Source organism: Patagioenas fasciata, chromosome 1 (assembly GCF_037038585.1).
Source record: "Patagioenas fasciata isolate bPatFas1 chromosome 1, bPatFas1.hap1, whole genome shotgun sequence".
Lineage (NCBI taxonomy): Eukaryota > Metazoa > Chordata > Aves > Columbiformes > Columbidae > Patagioenas > Patagioenas fasciata.
Window position 1 is genome coordinate 107,355,938 of NC_092520.1, and position 26,871 is coordinate 107,382,808.

The window sequence follows — 26,871 nt, forward strand, 5'->3', positions numbered from 1 at the left end:
TAATTAGCTACTTGGTACGACATAAAATTCAAATTTTTAAAGCTATATTTAGCAAGTCCTTCAAGTCCTTAATAACTAGGACTTACAAACAAAATTGAGAAATTGTGATAAAAAAGGTTATATGAGAGATACATTGTAACAATATGACTAAGGATATTAGGTATTCTTCGCTGTTCATGAATTTGATACTGTCCTAGCAAAATGAATTGAACCATTTTATATTATGGCTTTTAGATTCTGAATCAGGGCAGAGGGCTATGAAAGTAAATTCTCTTTTTATCCTTTAAACTAGAAAACAAAGCTGCACTTAGTTTCTCAGTGAGACTTAATATTTGAAACATTAATTACGTAAATTAGAGCCATCTGATTATAAAAAACTCAATGTCATAGAAAAATAGTGCATTACTCAATAAATAATTTGTTGTCCTTTTTAATATCTTTTGTAGGAAGGAAAGCAAGAGCTAGAAGTCCAAAAAAGATTACTCCTCCAGCATGGGAAGAGAGTCCATTGGAGCACGGAGGATACAGACACTGTTTCAAATCTCAAACACCTTTAAATGGGGTATAAGCTCCAAATCACTCAGATGAGGCAGCACACAGGGCACTTCTACATGTACTCTATGTTAGGGCTTTTAGCTCAATATCCCAGATGCCTGTATGTCCAGACAGAGGTTTCATGGATTGTTGTCTTGGTCTTTCCTAGCCACCACCTCCCAAATTGCACCACTCAGGCTCTCACCTTGTGTCATCCAAAATCTGAATTTTACCTCCAAAGGCAGATGAAGTCAGAAGTATGTTCTGTGACAACAGTGCAATCAGGTCCATGTCAGCTAAGCGACTGTTCTCCATCTCTACCCATTACATTGAAGTGCTTCCACTGTATAGTCCCTTTTCAAGAAGGTGTTTAAGCAGAGAAGTAATTGCAGTGAAGCTTTTATAATGAAGTATTTACAGGCCTACAGCTATGTTTCTGCTGAAGCATCTTGCTAAGTAAATCCCACAAGACATTAAAGTTGCAAGATGAGCACCAGTGGTTTTAAAACTAAATAAACACAGTAAATCATTGTGAAAGGTGATTAAGGAAAGTAAAAAATGTGTGATGAGTGCTATTAATGATCACTACTAAACAGCAATAATAAGAACTATAGTGTTCAGCAGCAAAGTTTTCTTTAAATGCCTGATAACTTATCTAGTTGATATAAAAATAGACTTTTCAGCTATTCCCAAGATTGTCAGGGTTTTAATTCTAAACAAGAAAGCTGCTTTAGTGAAACCCTAATGGGTTCCTGAGCAACAAGAGCATTGAGAATGAATAGTAATAAAAGCTACCTACAGATTGCCTAAGAAAGCAATAAATCTTCTATTCCTTACAGTTATTGTTGTGGTTACTGCTGCCATTCTAAAACAAACCAATCACACTTACAAGGACCAGATTCTGGCACCCTCTGAAACTGAATACCCTGACTAACTAAGTCAATAGCAAGACTTTCATGAACACCATAAAGACAAGGAGTCACTCCTGTACTTCCTTATATGCATTTATGACCAGAACAATTCTGCTGACACAAATCTAAATTCATGAGTGAACCGAAAGGGAAAAAAGCAGAACCCAAAACAATCTCACCCTCCCAATGTGTACACCCCTATCCCTTTAACACCTATCTTATACCATTAAAAAAGAACAGGTCTTTTTTAATTATTGCATTGTAAACAGAGAGTACAGATAATGCTCAGCCTCCAACTCTATGGGGATGCTCTAAGCAGGCAGACAAGTGTAGGAGAGAAAGGCAGAGAGTGCAAGGGAACAGTCACAAAAGTCATGATAGTGTCATGGATTTGTTTATTTAAATCTTTTTTTTTTTTTTTTTTTTGTCTCCAATGTTCTGCTGCAAGGGAAGAGTTGATTATAAAAATAAACCAAGAATGCAACCCTGAATTAAATAAGCCATCAGAAAGGAGGATGTATTAAGAGTGAAAACTTGCAGGAAATGCCCATGAAACAATATCCTAAAGTCCTAAGTGGGAGAAAAAGATTCCTTAAGCCAAAATAAAACAGCTGCATAGAAGCAGATGATTAGTGCAAATGCAAAGCAGGTTGTAATAATAACTTGCAGTGCTCTGAGGGACCTGCTTGCACTAGCAAATTCACTGCACACAGGCCTGTTAGTTGGGTCCTGGGCAATGTGCAACACACAGAGAAAATGAAACGGTTCAAACAAAGCATGTGCCGTTCAGCGTTCAGAATATTGCTTTGAAGTCTGTCTCTTAAGTAGGTATTTTAACTCCAAATTTTTTAATTATTTAAAATTTAAAGCACAGACACTGAATAGATTTTCTTAGACTTCGTACTTGCAAGAGAGATGTAATTCTGTCATTTTTTTTCTTCGTCATCTATTTACCACTGATAAGAGGACACACACAACACATCCCACGACCCACACTTAATTCTATCAAGAAACACTGACATTACAATTAGCCTTAAAACATGCAAAAGAATTCAAGCAAGCCAGCAAACTTCTAGGCTTTTTTCATCCATCTTGACTTAAGAATAACTTTTGATTGATAAATCTGAAGTTTGGCTGTAAATTAAACACCACAAAACAAAACAAGAACAAACAAACAAAACTAAAACAACCCAACAACAACAACAAAGCCACAAACAACAGCAAAAAACCCCACCATTTTGAATCCTGCCAGTGCTTAGATATTGAGGTGAATACTGGAGTTCTATTGTTGAATTGTACGAATGTCTCAAAAAAAGTCAAAACTATTAGAAAATGTACAGACTGTATATTTTTTTTAATAAACCATTAAGCTATATAAAAATCTGTTGTTAGCTGCTGTTAAAAGAACAATTGTAACATTGCCTTCTGTAGGTCTTTCACACACAAAAAAAAAAAATTAGAAGATAGTAAAGTACCATAAATTATTATACTTTACATACAAAAGAAAATGGAATCTGAGACAGAAAAACACCTGATAAGGTGATACTGAAACATTCAATCTACAGCCTGAAGGAAGCACAATGAGGATTTCCAGTTTGTTCAGCGATCTTAGAAAAGAAAAGCACAGCAAAGACATTTCTGAAATGTTACATTGGAATGCATTTGTTTTAAGTAGAGATCAAACCACATGTGTTTGGGACTAGTAATGGAATTTTTCATTATCGTTCTTCTAACTACAGCCCAACTCAATTTCAGAGCATGCTTAAATTAAGGCACATAAATGTTGCTTTTGACTTCACAGTATGGATTCATGTGCTGAACTGCTCCCTGATTGGGGAAACATGTCATTTTGGCACAGATGAAACTGCTTTTCTCCATAGGTATGAAATTGTAACATTTGCTCTCATTCACACTGAAAAATACACATAGAGAAATATTTACCTACAGCATAGCGAATTAGCATCATGGCTAGGGATGAATTTGTAAGAAAATGAACTGATTTTGAGCTAATTCCTGGGAAATATTGCAGCAGTTGATATTTTACCCACTTTCCCACTAATAGTGGACACATGAAAATGGATCAGGTGGCTCTTTCTCTGAATTAAAAAACTAGACTGTGAGGCACAGCTACTTCTACAGTTTGGCCAAGGTGAAGGGACGCCCTTCATGCCTCCTTCTCATATGGTACTGACCGTTTCTCACAGCCCAACAAGGGCACGACAAACCAACAGGACAACAGATGAAAAAAACAGACATTGTGAAAGAGGGAGCCTAAAAAATGAAGGCCTGGGCTCTTCTTACTAAGCCACCACCACCGGCATCTCCATCCCAGTCTGAGGCAGGCTGATGGTGACAAGGCCAGTGGAGAGCATGGGGTGGCTGAAGGATGAGACTGGTGGGTCAGCCCTTGGGCCTAGAAAGCAAACAGGCACCCTCACCATGTGGTCTGTGAGGAGGCAACAGCCCATGCTCCATTTCCACAAAAAAAACTCCACACATAATTGAGGGAATAATTGATGGTGATGATAGTAATAATAATAATAAAGAAAAGTGAGAAGCTTCTGATTCCCAAGCTTGAGCACATGGGACTAGCAATACTGCTTTCTCCTACTCGTGTGGGAAATAAACAAAATTATTCATCAGTGTTGCATACGTTTATGAAAGGGTCAGAGAAAAATGCATTTCTTTTATAAAAGGGAGATCATCATCATACAAAGTCATGCACACTCGCTCCATTTTCCCATTCCACCTTCCCAAGTGCAAACACTCTCTTGAACTGCTCAGCAACAGTGGTCCCTTCCATCTGCTATTGCCGAACTGTTCTCTGCATGATGGGCACTGCTGCACTGCATGGTCAACCAATGCTAGAAGATGGTAGCAAGGCCCTTCACAACCATCAATAACAGAATGGTCTCAGAAATGCACACATCAGGGTAAATGATGATAGAACTACTCTAACTTCCTATGTTATTTCTACAGAATTTGGCAGCAACCTTAGTTTGAACTTGCAGCAAAAGTGACTTTTCGGTTTCAGCAGAACAACAGGCAAAGACAGGGACAGACCTAAACCACACACAAGAGAAGCAACAGAAGGGTGGGGAAGGCTCTCCCGATTGCACTCCCAAACGATGGCCATTAAGTGAGCACTTCTCAGTACCTACTCCTGGATTTCTTGAAGGTAGGAGGTAAAAAAAAATGTATAAAAAATATTCAAGCCTCATGGGAAAACATATCTTCTTAACAGGTGTCTAGATGATATGAATTGTATGAAAGAGCAGATGACTAAAGTCCAACACACAGAGATCTTTTGAAGCAGACAGTTAACTAAAAATTAATGACAACACGTAAGAACCTAAATATGCAAATTATCAAGTAGTTTTTGTAAATTTATTTATTTATGTATATGATTTATATTAGACTGGAGAACGCAAGATGAATCTTACTACTGAGATATACAGAGGCATATACACATCACAACCCAAAGTAGTATTATAAAACCAGGAAGCAGAATTTTTACCAAGCATTAACTAAGTACTAGTATTCCCTTATTTTTGTTAGACAATGATATAGACAGAATAACACAAAGTTGTATGAAGAAGGCACTGGTTATTTACAATTTAGCAAAAAATCAACTGCTAAGTAGATGGTCTCCTACCTGTTGTACTATTGTTGTTAGTTCCAGACAGAGCTGTATGACATTATTTCTTGTTACTGAGTAATCTGTGACAGCAGCAAAAGGTGATCTAAAAAAAAAAAAAAAAAAAGAAGAAAAATAAATGTTTACTAGTACTAATTTATATCCACGTGCTTCACGTGTGTACAATGCCCTTACCACACATTGTTTCTAGAGATATTAAGAGCACAAAAAATACCCAAAATGTACTACTAATATTGTAAAATACAGGATATGTGGAAAACATTTACCTCTCCTTGCTTTTGCAGTTTTTAAGATCCTCTTTAAGAAATTCTGTTTATAAAAGCATTATTTCTCACAGCCTTCCAGTTTACTTCTGGACTGCCTTTATTCCCCCAGAAAAAGTCCACCTTGCCTTCTGCAATTGTTCAGGAATATCCTCATAAAGGCAACCAGAGGCATTGCTTGTACCTGTGATATGAACAGTGTCCAGATGTGAATGAGTTTAGAAAAGCATTTGGCTGATTCACTGGGATTCCTGGGACCTGATCTAATATCTGGTAAAAGTAATGGAGGGACTCAGAAGAAGTAAAATCTTATCCAAAGGGGAGAACAGCATTTAGAGCCAGAGATGCATCAACACACAGAGGCAGCTGCAAAGGTTAAACTGGAGGCACAACCTAACACTGTGCTACAATCAGAAGTACATAATGAAATGAAAAGCTGAATCTAGCATTTAGAGACGTCATCCGTATGTATCCTATACACTAAAACTTCATGTCAGAAAGTTTAAAATGCTCGTCTATCTAGAAGCTTACTTGTTTTCTAGAGGAACTGGTTAGCAAGGCTGGCAGTTATCTGATTTCTGTACTACAAGTCTGTGTTAAACTATTAACTAAACCTGGCCTATTTTCTATATTTAAGAAGTAGCCAATCACTAGGCAGGACAGGTATTTTCTCCAAGAGGAGTCAAGATTTTCACTTCATCACTGTTGTAAATGAGGTTTTTGCGGGCATTATTAGCATTGCAAATGTGGTATTTTTCCCTAATTTACCTGCTTCAGACATTTAAAACAAAAAATGTGGCAAAGAACCCCAAGAATTGTAATAGCTGAGTAAACTAAAAACAGATAATGCAATGTGCCAAGATCTCTAAACAATGCTTGAAGTGTGGTTGCCTTTAAATTAAGCTGTGTGCCTAGTGCCTTCCCCAACTACTTTCTTTCATCACATCTTGGAGAATAAACATCTGTATATACCTTTAAGAGCTTTACCATTCTGGATGGTACTACGCCTTCCTCATCTAACCCTAAAGACAAGTTTCCAGTATAAAGAACTCTGCTATAAGCATACTCAAATTCTAACTACAAATATAGTTCTACTGTTTATTAAGAGGTTTCTACATTTCTTTTCCATATGCAGAATTTCTGAAATTCCAGTGCAGGCAGATTTGGAACTGTCCATTAATAAACTCATGTGAACTTCCCCATCTTTGCCTGCTTCTCCTAATGCCCTCTCTCTTCTCCAGGGCTCCCAATGCAGCCCTGATAGTTCATAAGACAGAATAAACTTTGAGGTGCATACTCAAGTCTAGCAGATTTAATATTAACATATACTTTCTGCCCATATTTTCTAGGGAGAAAAGCAGTACATTCTTTTTTTTAAAAAAGCATGGAAATGGGAAGCTAGACAGAGTTTAAGAAACATAAAAGTAACAAGAGAGCAAGGACTTAGTAGACAGCATGTGGTTAAGTTCCAAAAGGTGCCTTACCAAAGCTATACTCAAAACCCAGGTTTCATGCTGTGTATGGCAACGGTACAGTGGGTACACACTACAGCAGGCCTACCCACACACGCCCAGAGTATTACTGAAGTTTGAGAGACATGTGAGCATATTAAAGGATAAAAGGTAACTGAACTGCTTTTCTGTTTTTAAAAGTACATTAGCCAAGATGTACAAAAACACTGATATTTTTCTTTTCAAAATTGTAACTGTTGAGGTTCTGGAACCCAGATTTTCAAAGGTCGTGTTCATTTCTGAACTCGTCTTTATTGAAGATGAATGGAATCAAGAGAGCAAATAGTATTCTTTTACTTTCAGTATGGATATTAATAGAATTTGATCCTAAAATTACACAACTGGAATCTATCAGACATTTCAAAGCCTCCAGCATTTCTCTAAACAAAATCTCATGGTAGGCTTTGGCTTCTAATACCACATCATCTTTCCGCATACTTTTACAATTTAGTTTGGTTTCACGGTTCATGAGGAAAATAATGACATTTTTACCGTCATTGCTCTTAGTGAAGATCATCAGAAATGTCCCAAATAAACTTTGTTGATGTTAAAGAATAGGCAAAGGGGCTGAGACGTTAGTCATTTTTGCTACACTGAAGTTTACACAATGAAAATTTACTGAAAACAGCATGTGAAACAAGCAGCAAGGGTGCCAGCAGGAGGGAGAGGACTACGAAAAATCAATAACTAATATGTAATATTCTGAAAAGTGCTTCATGACTTGGAAGGATAAGGAGACAGGTCCATGTTATATGGACTTGGCTTCTGCAGAAGAAGTAAGGTGTCCTCGAGCTACATCCTTCTTTAGGTCTCTGTAGCTTATAAATCAACTCCCTCGCATCAGTTTCTGCCTATGATTCCCTAAGGTATTGGTACAAATTGGACCAGCAAAACTGAAATTCCCTTTACTTGCCCTTCCCAGTTCAGACCACTTCCCTGGAGGCAACCTGCTCACACACAACTATACAGCCACTACTGCATCAGCAGCTGGGGAAACGGTAAGGACAAAAGCCTCTTTAAATATTTACTACTAAGGGAAATGTGTTTTGCTATTACATCCCAAGCCTTAGTCCAGCAAGACTTAGTAACTAACAACATGCCAGCAGTTTCAACCAAATATCAACAAAACTTCATCACTGACTGGCTTTCATAAAAGACACAGTGTGAAACACCAATCTAACAAAGAACCTCTTCAATAACAATATATCCACTGATTGCAGCTTTAGTACAGCACAACAGCATTGACTTGCAACAGGTGAAACAATGCGTATAAATGCAAATAAAGCCTACATACACTCTAACTTTTCACCTGGCTGCTAAAAAACTTTCCTTCTTGAGGCATCAGAAACACACACAGCAAAAGGAATTCCTAGTTTAACTAGCTTATTTCTCTCCCATTGTCTCACTTCTCTCTCTGTCATTTCCAAGACCTTTTTCCACATACATTTCTGTATTTGTGGAACCCTTATTTACCCAGTTTCTCATTTAGTTCATTTGTTCTTCCTTCAAAACCTCTCTGTGATTCTCTTCCTTTGCAACACCCACATAAAACACCTTTGTAGCTCCACAGAGCACTTGCCTGACTACATGCCCTTTCTGTTCATTTCCTCTTCTGGACACCTGCTAGTTTCTCCTTTCCACTGTCTACCCCTTCTGTGCCTGATACCTTAAGGAAAGGAGATTTATGCAATCACATCAGTGCTGCTGAATACACACGCAGGGTGGGTCTGCCCTTGTTCTCACCTTTCTCATGCCTTCTCCCTTCCAACATTTGAGGCCATTAGCAATTTTCAAACGACTTTCACAAATGAGTGGGTGATATGTTTCAAGGATAAATAAGTTCATACATGTTTTGTGATCATGAATGCAGCTAATAAAATTGGGAGCCTCTTGATGTTTCCACTATGAGAATCCACATTGTGAGCCTGCACCTTATTAGACATCACAGATTCCACTGAGATGAAGACTTCTAAATACCTCATTCACAGGGAAAAAAACTTACAATTCGTGCTTACTCTTTTTTTTTTTAACATTTTTTAAAACTTCAAGACTCTAATGTATAGGAAATAAGGTTTCACTAACACCAGACATGACAGAGCCACTATTCTTTTCGTGTTTTTTAAATTGTTTGAGTTAAATAATAAAGTGACTCTGAAACATGAATTTGGTTATAAATATGTAATGCAGGCTGTAATACACATGCATGTACATATACACTTTTATGAACTGAGACCTAACTAAAATCTTTAGCACTACCAGCATTTTTCAGAATGAAAACCAAACCATATTATCTAACATTAAAAAAATAAGCCACCCTGAAGGATTGGTAGAAAAGCCAGCTACATCAATATAGCACAGCTAATTCTCTCACAGAATTAAGAAATAATATAATTCAACAGCTGTTTATACTCACAACTGGTGTTTGCACATGAAGCAAAATCCTTCCCAAACAATTAAAAAATAATGTATGTTGTGAAGGAAATGCATACACTTGGTATTTCTACATTATCAACATTTTCAGCATTTTCAGTCTCATATGCTCTAGCCTCCTGATCTGTCGTCTTCACATAACATTTGGTTAGGGGAAAATCCTATATAGAAATAACTATTTCACTTTAAAAAGTTGCAATTTGGACAAATACAGACTGTTGTTAGTAAAAGTATTGCCCCCAAATAAAAAAATAATCATATTTCACCACTGGCTGTAGTACTGAGCTGTTTTGTAACAACTGACATTGTGAGGAGTTTAAAACAAATATCATACTTATTTTAGCACCCTAAGAAGTTAAAACATCCTCAGAGCAGTTTGATTAAACATAATAGTCCAAATTCTTCAAAAGAGAGAGGTAACTAAATTGGTGATATAACTCAGTATTCAAAGGCAACACATTAAGCTCAAATAAAAATTTGACTGTACAGTATTGTTGCATATATATTTGTTCCAAATCCATCTAATACTTGTAGCTTTAGGCTTTCATGAAACAAACACTTTATTTGTATTTCTAATGGAAATGCTTTGTGTAGAATGAGGGAGGAATGCAGTAAAATTCACACTGCATAAAGGAATTCTTTAAATGAGTGCTCTGTTAAACATTTACAGCTGTTCCAGTAGCACAATACGGTTAAGTACCGTAGCATTCTTAGGCAGCACTTACTGACAGGTTTGGCTACCATTCAGACAAGGATAAAGGAAATGTAAGATTCACAGGTTTAATTCTGAAAACCAATTGACAGAAAGTGCATTATTTGTGTGGTGAGTAAAGAATTGCTAAACTCTTTGGTTTCATTTTGTTTGGGTTTCCATTTGTTTTCCTCCACCATCTTGTGTGTAAACCAGATCTACCACACCAGGAGAAGCAATAACCAAGCACAGCTAACAGGTCTGTATGAAGTCTCTTATAAAGGAGACTCTAAACCAGTAACACTTTTTGTGAGGAAGAAGTTATGGGCTTGCAAACACTCAAGCATAATTTTCCCAGTGAATGCTCCTCTTTACTTAAAACTACAAAACAGCCACACTATAAACATCACCAAGGCTCATTCACAGAAAACAATGAGAGAAAGAAATCCAGCTCAACACATTTTACCTACAGTGGAAGAAAATGTATGCATTGTGTATGTCACCATGGTGAAAAGAGATCTATTTTTGAGTGGGGAATGTGTTCTGCTACCACAGTGCTTTCATACAAAGCAGGCTTAAAGGGTGCACTGAAGCTGAACACCTAGAATTGTTCATACATAAACAAAGGGTGTTTACATCATTGCAGGCTGCACTTCTCTGTAGACAACAGAGCATCACTAAAATAAGTTTACACAGCCCACAGTGAGGCTTGGAGCTCCTGTTCTGCTGTCCAGACTTAACCACTGAAGCATTCAAATGCTTCAGACACAGATTTGAGCCCAACTTAATATGATTTATGTATACATATAAATGCTTTGCTGAATATTAGCACATTTAAGTCCCTGCCAAAATGACTTGTCCACCTAGGGGTAGAAGTCAAAGGATTAAACCCCACCACTCTGTGAACGCTGCTAAAAGCAGACCTAGACTTGCCAGAAAGGCCTTTTACTCTGAAATTTTACATTTTGTTACTACTGTCAGCAATTTAACCCATATCTTTTATATGACCAGCAATTTCTATTTACAGTTGGGCTATTTGTTCATCTCATTGTTCCATTTGGTTCATGTATCATGTATCCAGACAGCAGTGGTAAATTAATCAGACTGGTGCACATTTGTCAGCCTGCTAGCTTTTCTCTGGCCACAGCACTGAAAGTCTTGAACACAAAAATCTATCCTCAGAATGTCTCTCTGCTCATACTACCTAGACTTCTGTGTAATCTGCAGCAGCAGTTTAAGTTTTGTATTTCCAAAAGGGGGATATTGCTAGGTTGAAAAACAAGGGACACAGGAGAGTCACTGTGAAAGACATATTGAATCACTGCCCACACAGATGGCTGAGTTAAACAGTACACTAAAAAAATCCAGTGTTCCCTGACAAATCTTAATTCATGACCATTAAAATCTGTGACCCAGCAACAGATGCAAAATGTTGTAGTAGTTACCTCAAGGGAAGGTGACTATATTTTCTTAAATTCTTAATTGAATAATAAACTACCGCATTATCTTAGCTGTGTCTTTAATGAAGACTCAATTAAAGCCCTAAAAACAGCCATCCTTTCCTTACTCCCAGTCTCTAAGTCCACATTTATAGTTTATGCAGTTTGTTACTATTTGATGTTACTTCTTGATGCTGCACAAGTTTTATGGTATGAGGAGTCCCTGCTTCAGATAACATGGCCCAAGAACCATAGTGTAGGCAAGAAGCCCAGAAGCACAACTAAGAAATTTTTCTTGCTTAGTGCAGTCATCAGGAAATACAGATTTCCAGGGTGTTTGGTTGCCAACAGAAATGCAGGTGAATGAAGACAATGTATCAAACCAAGGGCAACCAGCAAAAGCAAGGGAGGCAGCCAAGCTGTGGGCTGGTAGAGCAAGGAGACAAGATGGGAAGAGACAGAGGCCATGCAACTGTCACCAAATGTCACCCCAGGTCAGTTTCCCTCACGATGCTTCCTCTTCCACACACTGTTCTTTCCAGTTAAGACTACAGAAATGAACCTTACCTGTTAAATCTAGCTGTCCCGTGAAAGAAAAACATATGATGTACAGTGGGACTTGAAGGGGGAAAATGGGGTGCTTAAAAGACGCTTTTGTTCCCAAGGCTGCCTTCACTTTGCTACTGCCACTGACTCCTTAGGAGACAAATTTAACACTCAATGTGCCAACTTCCGATGAAAATACAACCTCCTGTCTGTCTGTCAGATGGTTTGTTAAGGTGTAGATGAAAAAGCAGTGGATGAATCTAAGCATTCTTCACCCAGGACTTCATCACAATTTAAGTAGTACAACCAACAGGTAACAGCAAATTAATAGTAAAGGAATGAGATGTGAGCACAGTATAAGAGCTGGCTGTCTCTTAGAAAGAAAGTTAGTTGTAAGTATTGTTCAATGCTCTAAACTTGGGACCTAAGAAGGATTTTCTGGGATCCCTGTAATATTATTGCTTTTCAGTTCATATTTGCCTCTGGACAAAAAGTAGGAAGCATCACTGGTGTCACTGAAGATTCAAGTAACGTGGCAAAATCTTAATGTAATTTTGTTAAAGATGAAAAAAGTAGTTCGATTCTCAAAATCCTCTGTGAAATCATGGTGCTTTTAGAGCAAGAAAGCCATGGATGGACGGTGTATATTTAATTCAGAAATCTCAGAGAGACAGTGAACACTGACACATCCACACAAAGCAGTACTTTCACAAAGTGGTTTTCAGGTGGACTGTAAATGTGTGCTGTAAGAACAAAATATGACCTGGGATTAACAGAAATGTCTAATTTCAATTTTCATTAAGTGTGCAGATACTACTGGACATACCATTATAAAGAAAAAAAGAAAAAACTTTTATGAGGTTAGAGATAGCTTTGTGCCACAAAACTGCAATGCATTCTTGTTGTGGATCCTCAGTAGTGAACTCATAACAGTAATCCTAATTTAATCATACATTTAAAAAAATTCTCTGTTATACCTTATGTTTACCTTGAGAGACTTAAAACTTTTTACTCAATTTTTATTTTTAGATCAGCTGCACACATGTTTCAATTATGTTTTTTTCTTCATTTATTCTAAAGGTTTCCTTTAAGAATTCAGTTTATTTTCCTTTCAGCTATGGTTTTTTAATTGTCAACTTTCCAGTTTTCCTAGATCTTTGATTACCTATTTCATATTTTTGAACACTGAATTAAAAAAAAAAAAGTATATATATATATAAACATAAACTTAAATATAAATATGGAGATCTGTATTCATTATATTTGCCATTAGGCTTCCAGGCTGTAGCATTCTTCATGGTCAGGAGTATAAAGCAGGGAGTTTTCCTTACTTGACCAGAGTGCTGCTTAACAGTATTTATCTCCCTCCTGCTTTGATACCAAACAATAAATTTGCATAAAATGAGGTGCTGAAACTTTAAATGCAAGATTGTGCGTGTTTTAACTGTAATTAAAAAGAAACATTGAAAAATCCATTTATCAGAACTGCTGTACATAATCTCAGCAAAGAAAACACATTGCACAGAAATCACTGAGGCTTCCTCGCCAGGGTGGAGTGTTTCAGCCCTATAAAAGGCAGGAGAATTTCCAGGAATCTTACACATCAGAGGAGGATTCAGAAAGACAGCATATATTACTATTCCAAAGAATACACCTCTCATGAATTACAAGAATAAAGATTGAAAAGAACACCAATGATCTAACAGGAAGTCTAGAATGCCTGGATGACTGTATATATTACTCTCTAATTCTTGAGAAGTGTCACTGGAGACATTTAGATTCCAAGTTGCTTTGAATATCAGATAAGTATTTTGTTGCTATAGCCTGAAGTGTGGTTTTCCATTGCCTAAGAGCTAAGTTAATTGTCAACTGGAAATGCACCAGGCTTTAACAAGTGTCTCTCCTAGTTGTTCAAAAAAGCACGAATCTCATCAGCAGATTGGTTTGGAAAAGTCTGAAGATTAGGGAAAGAGCATAAAATAAAACATTATTAAGCTAAGACATTTTTTTAAGTCTTCTGGAAGAGAATATTGATTTTATGGGCTAAGAAAGTAACACAAAGTTAAATTTAGTCTAAAAAGTTTAAGGACATAATCTATTAATGTGATGACAGTTTCTTCTACAGGATATTATTGGAGCGCTATTTCAATCTCCTCAAAATCATGAGCAGACCTATTTTGAAAATGGCTAGAATTCTCTACTAAGTTTTGCAGTTCCTAAATGAAACTAAACCAGAAGAATTTTAAAGTCTGGCAATAAAAATTACCCTACTTTTCAGCAAAATTCAATCTCTGACATACATCTGGAAGCAGGACTGCTCCAGGCAGAGACCTGGAACAAAGAGCGTCCTTGGACTGGCCTTGCACAGTAGCACTGCAAGAGCCACAGTGAAAGTAATTCAGCACATCACAACTCTCGCACTCCTTTTGATTACTGTGCCTAACAAGGTCCTTATAGATTGTGTCTTACAGAAACAACATAAATATAGAGCTCACCAGAGCAGCAAGTGAAGCAAAAGTTGTATGGATTCATCACAATTCCCTGCACATAAAAACCACTTAATTGCATTTCTATGCAAGCTGGAGCTGCTTTTTACAGATGTGACCTGAAAAACACTGCATAGGGGCAGCCCAGTATGGCTGTTACAATGGGGTGGATGACTCTAACAGCCACTTTAATTCTCCTGATAGTTTGCTGTCCCCTCTGTCACACCGGACATGGAAGTGGCATTAGAAACCAACCAAAACACTAACAGCTGTGCAGAATAAAATTAAATCCCTGTTCCTGACTTTAAATAATTTATTTTTAAAATCTTTCTATCTCCCCCTAGTGGCCCCAATAGCTGCTTAGAAGGAATACAATAAGCAGAATCTTATTGACCTCCAGATGCTTCTGCTTCCTGAGAAAAATACCATCATTGGCCTGCCTTCATCCTAATTTGGGGACTTTGCAAGAAGGAATAATAAATCTAACCAAAATACCCACACCCTCATAAATCAGAGAAGTCTTAAAAGTTTACAGAAAACATTTGCCAGAACCAGGTGTTCAAGCTACATGGATCTTTAAAAGAACTTTTGCAGAAATCTGAATAAAATTAAAATATCACTTGTAGGAAGCCTAACTTGGGCACTAAAGAGAACATTGCTAAAATCAGGCTACCACCATGGCTGACCTAATTTTCAACTTCTTGGAACTCTTGTGTCTGACCAGCTATCATTTCAGATAAACACAAAAGCAATTTTGCATTTTACTGGGAGTAAAATTGATATGCATGCTTTTAGAAATTATTTAGAGATCTTCCCACACCAACACTAAAACCTACTAGCAGAATTATCTCTGACAAATCCAATACAGCTGCCTTTATAAACATAAATTTATGAAGTGCTAATTCTCAACATGCTCCTGAGCTACAAACAAATTTTACAGACTGGATTTGTCATTTAACACTAAAAGTGCATAATTTGGGTGCGGTGCACAATACCAGAGTGACACATTAGTGCTCCGATGCAGATGTTTCCTAGCATCAACAACTACTTTCTCCCTGAAGTTCAACTACTACATTCATATTAATATGCCAAAGCCACACTGTTTTTCAATGTGTTAAATGTTTATGTATATATGAAAGTTTAATTCGTAATTTCAGATTTTTTTATGGAAAAAAAAAATCTCAACTTTGTAACTCACAGTCTTTATCCATTAGCCACAATTCCAATGAGAAAACAATCAAGGTTGTATCTAAATAGAAAGAAGTGGCAGACACTAATCTGCCTATGCAAAAGAACATGGTTTTCTACTGTTCCTTCCATTTTAAAATGCAGAATGATATGCCGGTCTCTGCCAAAAATGATTTGCAGGGAGAAATAGCAAAGCCTACAGGTCTTCCGAGTAACAACAAAGGCTAGAGGGAGAGCTAAAAATGCATTCCAAATTTTCCAAGTCTCATTACTAAACTCTTTCCATGAGATCGTATCGCTTCTCTGCACATCTAATGCTAAACGTCTAAGCAGAAATTTAGGAGCCCAACTTCAAGTACACTGGTTTGAAACTTGGGGAAAAGTGAGGCAAATAGAAGCAGTAGTGGTAGCTGCAGTCTAATGAATAAAATAAAAAGCTTGCAGTGCAGCTTAAGAAATGGAAAAGATTCATGCCTCACTTAAACCTTTCTTATTGGAATAATTTATGGGACACAAGTCAGTTTTCCTCAGGAAAATGAAACACAGTAAAGCCCACAGCAGTAAATCCAAACAATTCTGTCAATCCAAACAGATCTTTGTGTAATTCTTAAAATCCAACAAGATCATACTGTGAACAAAACTCCAGCTGCTAGATACAAAATAAAATACACCTTTAAATCAAGATAGGTATTTTATTTTTTTGCTGATAAAACTGCATTGTGATGCATTTTATAAAGACATACAGATAGACCAATTTTAACCACTTCAGGAGTTTCAATGATCATCTTAAATACCTGCGTATTACTCTTGCTATCATCAGAAAAATGTCACTACAGATACAGTAAAGGAGAGCATTTATGTCCTGGTCCCACATACTTCATAGGTAATAGAAGTAAAAGTATAAACCAGTTCCAATTGCATCTACAGTTGCAGAGGTATTTCACTGAAATTTAAAAAACCTGAAATGCAACATATATATGTAGGCACACACACACACACAGGAAGTATATATTGACATCTGTATAATGAAAAGTGTGATCACAGTTTTGTGAACTTTATACTATCAGAGCAATTAATTTAAGTTATGCAGGTCAAAGTGTTGTTCTATAATACTAATAAAATACATATATAATCTAATTATGTCATCCTGTTGCTATATTGAAAATATTTCCAGATATGTGTCAGGTTGCAGTGCATTTAGAAGCACTGTACTGAAATGCTATCTGAATTGCATGCTGACTTAAGAAAAAAATGCTACAAACATCCTCTCAAAATTTGTAAATGAATTCTGCTTCCATTTCAATGTCTACATTACATTTTATAAAGAAGCTGGGGCTTGTGTGTGTGTGTGTGTGTGTGTGTGTGTGTGTGTGTGCGAGATCTGGTTACCTGTGACACATTTGGGAGATTTTACCTGTCCAACCAAGCCAGCAGACTTTTAGCTGCTCCAATCAGATCCACTACTGATGTCAGAAAATCATTCGGCAACTTGCGGCTGGTCCTTCCATCATAGTGGCCACTCCTCCTCCTCCCAGTGATGAAGTTCTGCAGATTTTTGGCAGATGCATTCAGTTTGTGAGAAAGGGTTTTTAGATTTTCTGTTTCTAAACCATAGTTCTGCATTGGAAAAAAAGACAGAGAAGAGAAAGTTAGCTTTGCAGCTGAACATGAAGTACCAAGAAAACCAAGACTGCTCTTCTGCTTCAAAACTTAACCATTCCTAATAATTAAGGCAGAATTACACCCACTCATTAGTTTTTAAAGGTATGGCATGTTCTGTTTCTAAAGTGCATAAAAATAGAACAAAAAAAGAGCAAAATTATGAGTGATCTTTCAGCTAGTTTTAAATGCAGTGAGAAAAATATCTCAAAATGAAGAAAAAATCCTAGTCTGGAAGACTGATTTTCAAAGCAGTGCTTCATTCTTAGTAAATCAGATACTTCTCTCAATACATCTGATGGTTAGAGATCACAGAATCACAGAATGTTAGGGATTGGAAGGGACCTCAAAAGATCACCTAGTCCAATCCCCTCATTGGAGAAGGAACACCTAGATGAGGCTACACAGGAATGTGTCCAGGCGGGTTTTGAATGTCTTCAGAGAAAGAGACTCCACAACCTCCCTGGGCAGCCTGTTCCAGTGCTCTGGCACCATCAGTCAGTCCCTTGGGTCCGTACTCACACCAACTCCTACAATCACATTAGGCAAGAGGGCTTGCAACTAGCAGAAGTATGCAGTAAGGACACAGTGTAACAGGAAATTGCTTTTGTTGCTTTCAGTGAAGGAAGCATGCTCACTACCTTATTTTTATTCTCATTGTCAGTAAAGATCTGCCAGAGTCATAGACCAGAGAACACACTCTGCTCAATGTCTATGTTGCCATTTTAAAGTTAAGCCATAAACTTTGCTTCCATTTAAGAGACAATCCCTTAAACTCAAATCACGTTCCTGAGCTGTGCAGCAGAAACAGAAATAATTACGCAGAAATATTAGCAAATAATACTTGAGAATCCTTCAAATATACAAATGTTGTTGAAACAGCACTAGAGAATGCCCTAATTTAATGTTCAATTACAATACAATATAGTACCATCAGTAATTTGTTATTTCTATAGTGGATTTGTTTTCCTCACAAATGGAAATAATAATAGAGTTATTTCAAAAGATATCTTCTTTTCCCTTTGTAAAGGAATAAGCAATTGCATAGTACTGAGCTTATTATTCCTGCAGGGGAAAGATGGTACTTCCGAAGGTGCTCCTCGCTTTAACAACATCACAGGGTTATAACATGGGGTGCTCACAACTTTTTCAGTTGATGATAGAGTGGGCTACTTACTATCAAAGGTGGGCCGTTTCCTACCACAAATGATGATGAAGTAGCATGCAGAAAGCCCCTCAGCTGCACACAGAAAAAATCTACTTCCTAACAACAACTGTTGTCCTCACCGGCTCTTGTCCCAGGCTCCTGCTCTAGTCCCTATGCTAATCTGCCCCCAGGAGAAGAGATGGGAGAAGAAATACATTTGCTTATGTTAATTTAAGACCGTTGAAGCTTATTTGCCTTAGTCTTTTTTTCTATAGGAAATGGGGGAGGGGTGTGTGATTATTTACAGCAGTTGTCATGTTCCTAATCCAAACCATCTATTAAATGAACTTAATCTCTTCTTTAATTATACAGGAACTGCTGGAAGATTACACAGAATGAAGCTAGTGCCAGCGAGCCCCCCAGCCCTCCCACAATGTCCACTCCCAAGCAAATGGGAGACAGATCACCACAGAAAGGAGAAACCTCAGCACACAGCTTGCCTGCTCTCTCAAGCCAACCCCTCTTTGTGCTTGTAAACCCAACAGACTTGATAAGGGAACCGCCAAAATAACAACCATCTTTCTGCAGCAAAGGATGCACTTTGGGACTTGACTTAAGGAGGGAAGTGATCATATGCTAAGGCTGCACTTTAAAAATCACGACTTCTGTGGACATTCATATTCTGGGCAAGGAAGGCTTTGCGGGCATGTTTCTCAACTGCATGGTTTCTGCACAGGCGCCACCCTCTGCCACCACATTCAGTTACACAAATTGTATGTTTGGGCAGTGACTTTTCCACCATGTAAACATTCTATAGCAATCATACAACAGATAGAGGTAGGTTATAAATAAAAAATTACAAGATGAAAACAATAAACGGGGATGGAAATGCAAAATGTACTTTGCAGCTAAATGGCTCATAACTAATAACTTATTAAATCAGTCCAAATTAAATGAGCTAAACATCAGATAAAAATAAATTTGTTTTTTCTGCTGTTTTCTGTGGTTGCTGTTGCTGAGAGAGCACAATGGAGATTGCAGACTGGGTAGGAGTAAATTGGAAAAAAACACCAGGTTTGTTCTTATTTCACCCTGCTTCTTGAGCATCTAGCTTATTTTGGCAAAATTAATGGGGGAAGAATCAAATGAAAGATATTCTGGATGAAATATAAGTCACACAAAATGTCTTACAGATGTGTCAAACCAAAACCCTACCACAAGCGAGCCCCATGACACCCCCACAACATGGTGCTCACCTCCCCCAAAACACAGGGGCATTGACCACAAACCTGGTTGGCCACAGGGTTCCCTTCTTTTCTGACACACCGAAATGCTGAACTTCTTAATTGAGGGGGCTTTTACTAAGAAACTGAATGCAATTATCCAAATATTTGGCTCAGCTTCAAACCACATGAGGTAAATATGAGTTTCCTCAGCGGTCACCATACTGCACCTCCAAAACCCTCTCAGCCCCAGCACTGAGCTGCTATGGAGCCTCAGCAAAAACCTCATCCCTTGGCCCCAAAACTCACTGTCCTTCATTAAGCTGGGGGTGAGCATGGGGAAGGAGCAATCCAGGCACCTGCTCATCTCCCAGCCAGGCTGCACTCAGGGCACACAGCTGGGGGAGACCACGCTGAGGCCTGGGTTGGATCCCAGTGCTCCTCCACAACAATCCCAAATAATTTCACCTTTCTCTCCGTTCCCCCCTCATCTGCTTAGATAGGCAGCAGCTGGGTACCATCCTGCACTGCTGTGCTGTGCCACCACAGCAAGAACCCTGACAGGCAACGGAGCAGGCCTCCTGTCCCAGAAGCAAGCAAAGCACCAGGCAAAAAGAAAACCTGCAATATTGAACACTTCAGACTGAGCAAAACAATTCTCTAAAATTTAGTCTACGACAGCAAAATAGGGTGCATTTGTGTATATGCTTCTTTAGAAAATTGGCTCCTATAAAAGCATAGTGGGCTCTTGTTAACATTTCATGTGATCACCACTACAGACACTCTTTTTCAAATGTCTTTTTTCACTCTCAGATATGTGGAAGAGACAAAGTTAATGGATAGAAAGTCTGTTTTCACACATACTCATCAAATGCCTGTGTTTTCTTTAACATAAAAAAACCTTAGGGACAAATTTAATACCTAAGCTACATATAAAATTCGGTCTTGCATGAGGAATGGCAATGATTTTGGTAAAGCCTCCACATGGAATATGAGATAGACATAGCCAGAAATGGAAAATACAGAGATAAATTTCAGGTAGAATATATTTTTGGGCAGCTGTCCTCATTGAAGCCTTCAAGTAGAAGGATCCTAAAACATCAGTCAAGCTACCAAAATCCCCCCTTTGTTTATCACTAATATTTCTGGCCCACATTAAAAATGAATGAAGAGTTGTATGTTCTAATACTGGAAAAAAGCTTACTCAATAATTCCCAAGTTTAATCACACTTTATATGTGATAATATACTATTAACAATATGGTTTTCTTAGAAATGCACTGCGTTTATTTTCAAGCAATGTAAGGAGATAATTGCAGGCAAAGGAGAAAACTCTTTGTTTTCCCCTTCTCTGCATTTAGCCAGCACTGACACGAGTTACACTTTCATTAACCAAAATAAATTCACAGTCACTGAAAGAATCACAAAGAAATCTCTGCATGCTTGTAGAGATTATGAGCAGCAAAGCAAGTCCATGCATCTGCTTTCATAACGAAAGGCCACAGAGCAAGAGTCTCTTCAGAGATACCCTGCCTCAACAGAAATGGCTCTAATGGAGTCTATTCCGGCAATCACAAAACAAGAACTTGATGAAGCTGAGCCACACTGAGTAATAGCTTGTCAGCAGGTGTTCAAACTAAAGGTGGTGGAAGCTATTAATAGACATTTTACCTGCTAATTACTTTTCTGTGGCTTCACATGACAGTGTGAGTGATGAATTATAGTTCTTTTCTTCACATGCTGACAAGCAGCAGCTCTAATCACCACTGATGAGTTTTGCCATTTTTTTCCCTGTGTGTGTGAGAGAAGCCAGCCTAATCCCACTGCCAGCCCATCCCTTGCAGCAGCACCACAAGGTAGGAAGAGAGTCTGGTAACCAAACTTTGGAATTAAAGTGAACCTTATTTGGATTATCTTGATCAGTGTTCATTAACTGATCATTCTCCCTTCCTCCCCACCAATTAAAAAAAAAAAAAATCACAGCTCATTTCATTTCCTTTCTGTGTTAAAGTCACTTAATTCATGCTGGAAGGGAAGTACACTTCACACGGCTATCACAAGTTAAATAGTAAAGGGTTCCTAACTCATACAGCACTATCTCTGATGGCTCAGACAGGGTGTCTAGACGCTGTTGAGACATTTAGTTTAGAGTATTTTTATGCTGCTCATTACAAGTGCAAAGACATTTCAGCTAATAAAAAAACCTAAGTTCAGAAACCAAAAGAAGTCCAGGCCTAAACACATCACAAAATGCAACACAGACATAGCCATAGCCCCATTAACAAATCCAGAAATCCCTTAGAATAGATGTCTTGATCACAACTTTTATGCAACCACGTACTTATAGACTGAGTGCAAGATTTTTAGGTAAGAATACTATATGACTACTAAGAAATGGACTTAAGATAACCTCAGGCAAGCTTAATTCTGCTCCTCACTATTTTTTCAGTGCTTTCACGTTCCATATTAAATTCTTGAGCATCATTTCTATATGTAATACTTATTGGTTTTAAGGAAGCAACCCAGATCCAGTAAACTTCATAGAGTCCTCACTTCTCTGGAAGCCTGGGGAAGTTTTTAAATTAATAATAAAAACAGCATTTCATGGCTACCACGGCACACAGCATCCATTTCAAAACCATGCCTCAAAATTTGGGACAGCCAAAAATTCACCGAGGAAAATTGCAACCTTTGTCTCCAAACTCTTTTTAAAAATGAATAAAATGCATCTGAACCTCATTCTCCAAAACACTTGGCTGAACACATCCCACGAAGTATGAGGCAGAGAGCTTACCAGTCCAAAGTTGCGTGCAACTGAGAACACAGCTTGTCATCTGGAAGGTGTCTTCTGTAACTTTATACCTCATCAGATCTGCCTACAACATATTTCTAATGGCCCTTCTTCCAGCATCATGAAATGCCAAAATTTAGGTTCTCTCTACTTCAAATAGCACTGACATATGGGGTAATTTAGAGGTGCACAACACGTGATCTTTACACATCTGTTTCATTAACACAGAATAAGTAGATAAGAAGAAGCCAGTTAGCTCAAATGACACTTATCATTTACTGCAATTAGTAAGTATATACTGATTAAAAGGCAAATGGTTTCAAAGACTGTAAATATTTGTCCTAAATGTTTGTAGTCAGAAAAAAATCAGGTGCATGACACTTACAGCCCTGCAGAACCCAAGAAAGATTAATAATTATCATCATCACCCCATTTCCTGAAAAGTGCCCTTGTTTTACCACAGCACAATCAAGCAACACATCAAAAAGCCAAGACCTGGTTAAGCTTTGTAGCACTAATAGAGCAATTACGTAACTATTCTTCTTATTCAATCAGCAGATTCTGCAAGACTAAGTGCTCATTATTTCTTGTTTATGTATTTTTGCATGTAATTTTGTCCCTAGCCAGCCAAGTGCTCTTATTTCTCCAGAATTCAAAGTTACAGTTACATATCCAGTTACATGCATTTCACAGAGTCTTAAACAGCTAATCAGTAGTTTTGAATTTTTTTAAAAAAAATAATTAAATAAATAAAAGGAAGTAGATTGTTATTAATACACTACCTCTTTAAAACCTTTTACAGCCCTTTTTATCCAACCTGCCTTTAAATTGGTGGGTTGGATCTTTAAAGGTCCCTTCCAGCCCAAACCATGCTATGACTCTATGAATCAGGACATGTATTTTGCACTTGCCCAAAACTCCAAACAGCCCAAAGAAAAAAGCAACTACGAAAAGCATCTAGGATCCATAACAGATTCTTTAGCCGAGTGGGAGAAAGAACGTTCACCCTTTGCGTACAGACATATCTACTGCCTTTGGCATATCCCTGGGTTTACTGCAGCTCTGTATAAAAGATCTACTAACAACAACAACAAACATTTTGAACGTGACCTATATGAGCTATCAGAACACCTTTAAATCCTTAGCTTTATTCATCTGGTGATGGACTTCAGGATTTCCTTCTTGGCAGATAAGCGCTCTCAGGCTGAAGATAAGATAGATGATATATAAGCAGAACTTTAACTTTGAAAGGGCAATAGTAAAAAGGATAAGTAATTTTTCTGCTATGAGCATGCAGAATATTAACAATAAATCCCAACTTCAGTACATGCAAATCTCCATTTTGAAATGAAGTCTTCCTCATTTAGCCCTATGATGATTAATCTAATATTCACTGTTACTGACAAAAGTAGTTTTAAGATCTGACTAGTAATAAGGGCAAAGGAAAGGATTTCTGCATGAGAAACAGCAAGAAGATGAAATTAAGATAAAAGGCATAATTCTTAAGAGGAATTGAATCACTCATGGGTAAAGTAGGCCTATTTTTTACATTCATTTGCATATAAATGTTTTGTGTTAGTGGTAAATGATAAGTAATTTCATGCTGTTAGTGCACACCAATGTTTTCTCTGCCACATAATAATGCCATTTCATCTGTCGCAATCTTCTAGCTTTATAGATTCAAATATAGAGTATGTAAAAAATTCCTGTGCAGCCATTGCCAATTTAAGTAACTAGCATGACACTAGTACTGAAACCAGTATGCTGTACAAAGCAACTGTTTTGCTGTGTTTTTTTAAAAACACTCTATTCTATACAAATGCACATTCCTTGAAGAAGTATTTTGCAAATTCACAGAGACTTTACAAAGTTATCTGTTTAAAGAAAACTAAAGCATTCAAAAGTTACTTGTGAAGTTTCCTAAATATTATCTTCCCAGAACAAAATATTTCTCACTTTAAAGTCTCCTTCTAAAAAATATTTCAAATTTTAAAAATTGAACAAAACTAATTTAATCTTCATTCAAACTAAACGTACAAGATATTTTTGAGAATTAAGCAAAAAAAACTTCTTGTGCATCGTAGCAATAAGAAGAAATCTTTGGCTGTGTAGGCTTCAGTCTTCAGGGAGCAACACAGGGCAGTATTTTCTGGGAAATATATGATACCAAGGAGACATAATATTTAGAGTCCATGGACACTCAATAAAATATGGTCATCCCTTGTTCTGATAAATGAAACAATCTCCTGACAAACAGAAGATAGAAGAAGTATTACAGGCATTTCTTTGCTTTCTGCAGCACAGGAGCTACAAGACTTCCAGATGCCTTCCAAACCTGAAGACTGATACAGGGATTTGACGGCATAATGTAAGTAACCTGTTCTTCAGTGTGCATTCCTCTTTTCATAAGCATCACCTCTGCCCGTCCTCAATTTACTTTCTCTTGGTATTGTTTGTTCACCTCCAGTTCTTAAAGCAACCAGAAAAATAAGGGTCATCACATTTTATGTGTGGATGAAGGTCTGTTACACTGTTTGTTTACTGATTAAATGTAAAACAGTCTTAGACTGGCTTCACTGCCACACACATAGTGAAAAAGATCAGGCTGAGGCTGCATCTGCGCGATAATTTTCTAAATAATGAACAAATGTATCTTTTATGTATTACCTAGAGTGGCCTGGAGAAAAAAATACCACAGTAGCTAACTCCATACAATTTCTGTTGTATCTCTAGAGCTGGACATGCAGTTTCTTATTTTACCATTTTTCAACCAGCTTTAAGATGCCAATTATTTTTTTAGATTTTGTCACTACGAATAAACATGTACACAACAAACATGGATCTACTACCTGTTAGTGGCACCAGTGTGATCTTGGTTTCATGTCCCAGTTTGAAATGAAGTCTTGCTGGAACCAGAACATCTCTACAGGCTTATCTCCATCATGGTGTTTTTCCCAAGGACTGATCAAAACCCATGCAACAATGAAATACCATCACAGACCTCACTACTTCTTTCTTTTAAGCATGAAGAACATTTCATTTATCTTGCCTTTTCTGACACAGATTTTATAAAACATTAAGCCGCACAGAGTCAAGACAACCTATTGAATGTGCTCCCACCTTCACAGACTGAAGGAAAGAGTGAAGAAATAAACCATGTTAGTTACATTGCCCGCTCTCTCCTGGAGCACATTCAGCCTCAGGGATGGTGTGTGATATGTATGCCTCCACCTTTATCAGTCAAGAGTGACCTGTAACAGCAGTAGAGCAGCTGGGCAAAAATCTTTATTCCTCCTTCTTTGAAGCACCACAAGAGAAGAAAACCTGTGAATCTCACTCCCAGGCTGTTGGCTCTCTTGTCAAGAGCACAGTATGGCAGGCTGGCAGCCAAGAGAGACGCTCCTAAGAGAGACAGCACAGGCCGCTATTTGTTCTCTGGTCAGCTAACAAACACTGGAAGATCCATTTGTTGCAAGTGCTTATGACAGGACGGGAATACTGTGAGAGACCATAGGCCACCCACCCACCTTCTGTCAAAAATCAATAAAGTACATCCTTTAAATAGCACTGTCAATCTTAACCGCTTTCTTTGACTGCTGCAGCAAAGAGTTTGTCTATTTAGCACTGTTCAACAGCCTCCACCTGGTTTAAGGAGGTCCCATGGTCTCTCCATATCAGCCAAACGCAGGCTGTTCAGGCTCTCCAGGAAGACAACGTTGTCCTCTGAACTGCAGGCTTGCAACACAAGCAGCTGGATTGTCATTTGTCATATCGACAGCTGACAGGACAGAAACTAGGACCAGAAATTTACCCTCAGAAATACTGTGAAGGGAGGCAGGAAGGAAGTAGCCCTTAAAACACATCAGCTATCAACATTGCAGAAGCTTTCCTCATTGATGAAAACTCTCTCTTGGAAACTCTCCCCTGCAGAATGGGACCAGGAATGAACAGTGAGAGGTGGATCTATCCCCCTCAGTTGTCCTCAATGCCAAAAACCGTTTAGGTGGTCACTCACTAACTCAGAGAGAATGGGGAGGAGAATTAGAAGTTACAATCCTTTTGTTTTTTAGTGATTAGTTTAAAATCAGGGATTACACTTCCAAGGCAAAATTAACAGTCATATTCCTACCACATCATGCCACCCATTATCTCCAGCACTCACACAGATCTTAACTCAGTTGGATCATACCCTTCTAACTCATGCCAAATTCTACATGAAGCCCCTGTCAAACTTTGGTGAAACAGAAAAAATAATCAGATAATTTTCATTAAAATACCTTAGACAGCGACTCCCTGCAGTAGCAGTTATCCTATGTTGGAGAGTCATAAAGTTCTCCTAAACAATACAGTCAACATTAGAGGCTACTTGGAAGAATGGGCAAGCACTAACCTGGA

At 37.8% G+C, this 26,871-nt stretch overlaps 1 protein-coding gene across 7 annotated transcripts in view; it reads right to left on the reverse strand.

Annotated features, from left to right (window-relative positions):
- The window catches only part of CNKSR2 (connector enhancer of kinase suppressor of Ras 2), a 216,539-nt gene that overhangs the window by 149,735 nt on the left and 39,933 nt on the right, over nucleotides 1-26,871 (reverse strand). For all 7 annotated transcript variants that reach the window (XM_071812397.1, XM_071812401.1, XM_065858558.2 and 4 more), the window contains exons 3-4: nucleotides 17,072-17,274; nucleotides 5,101-5,188 (exon numbers count right to left, since the gene is read on the reverse strand). In XM_071812397.1, coding sequence (XP_071668498.1) covers nucleotides 5,101-5,188; nucleotides 17,072-17,274 — 291 coding nt within the window. The remainder of the gene's footprint in view (nucleotides 1-5,100; nucleotides 5,189-17,071; nucleotides 17,275-26,871) is intronic.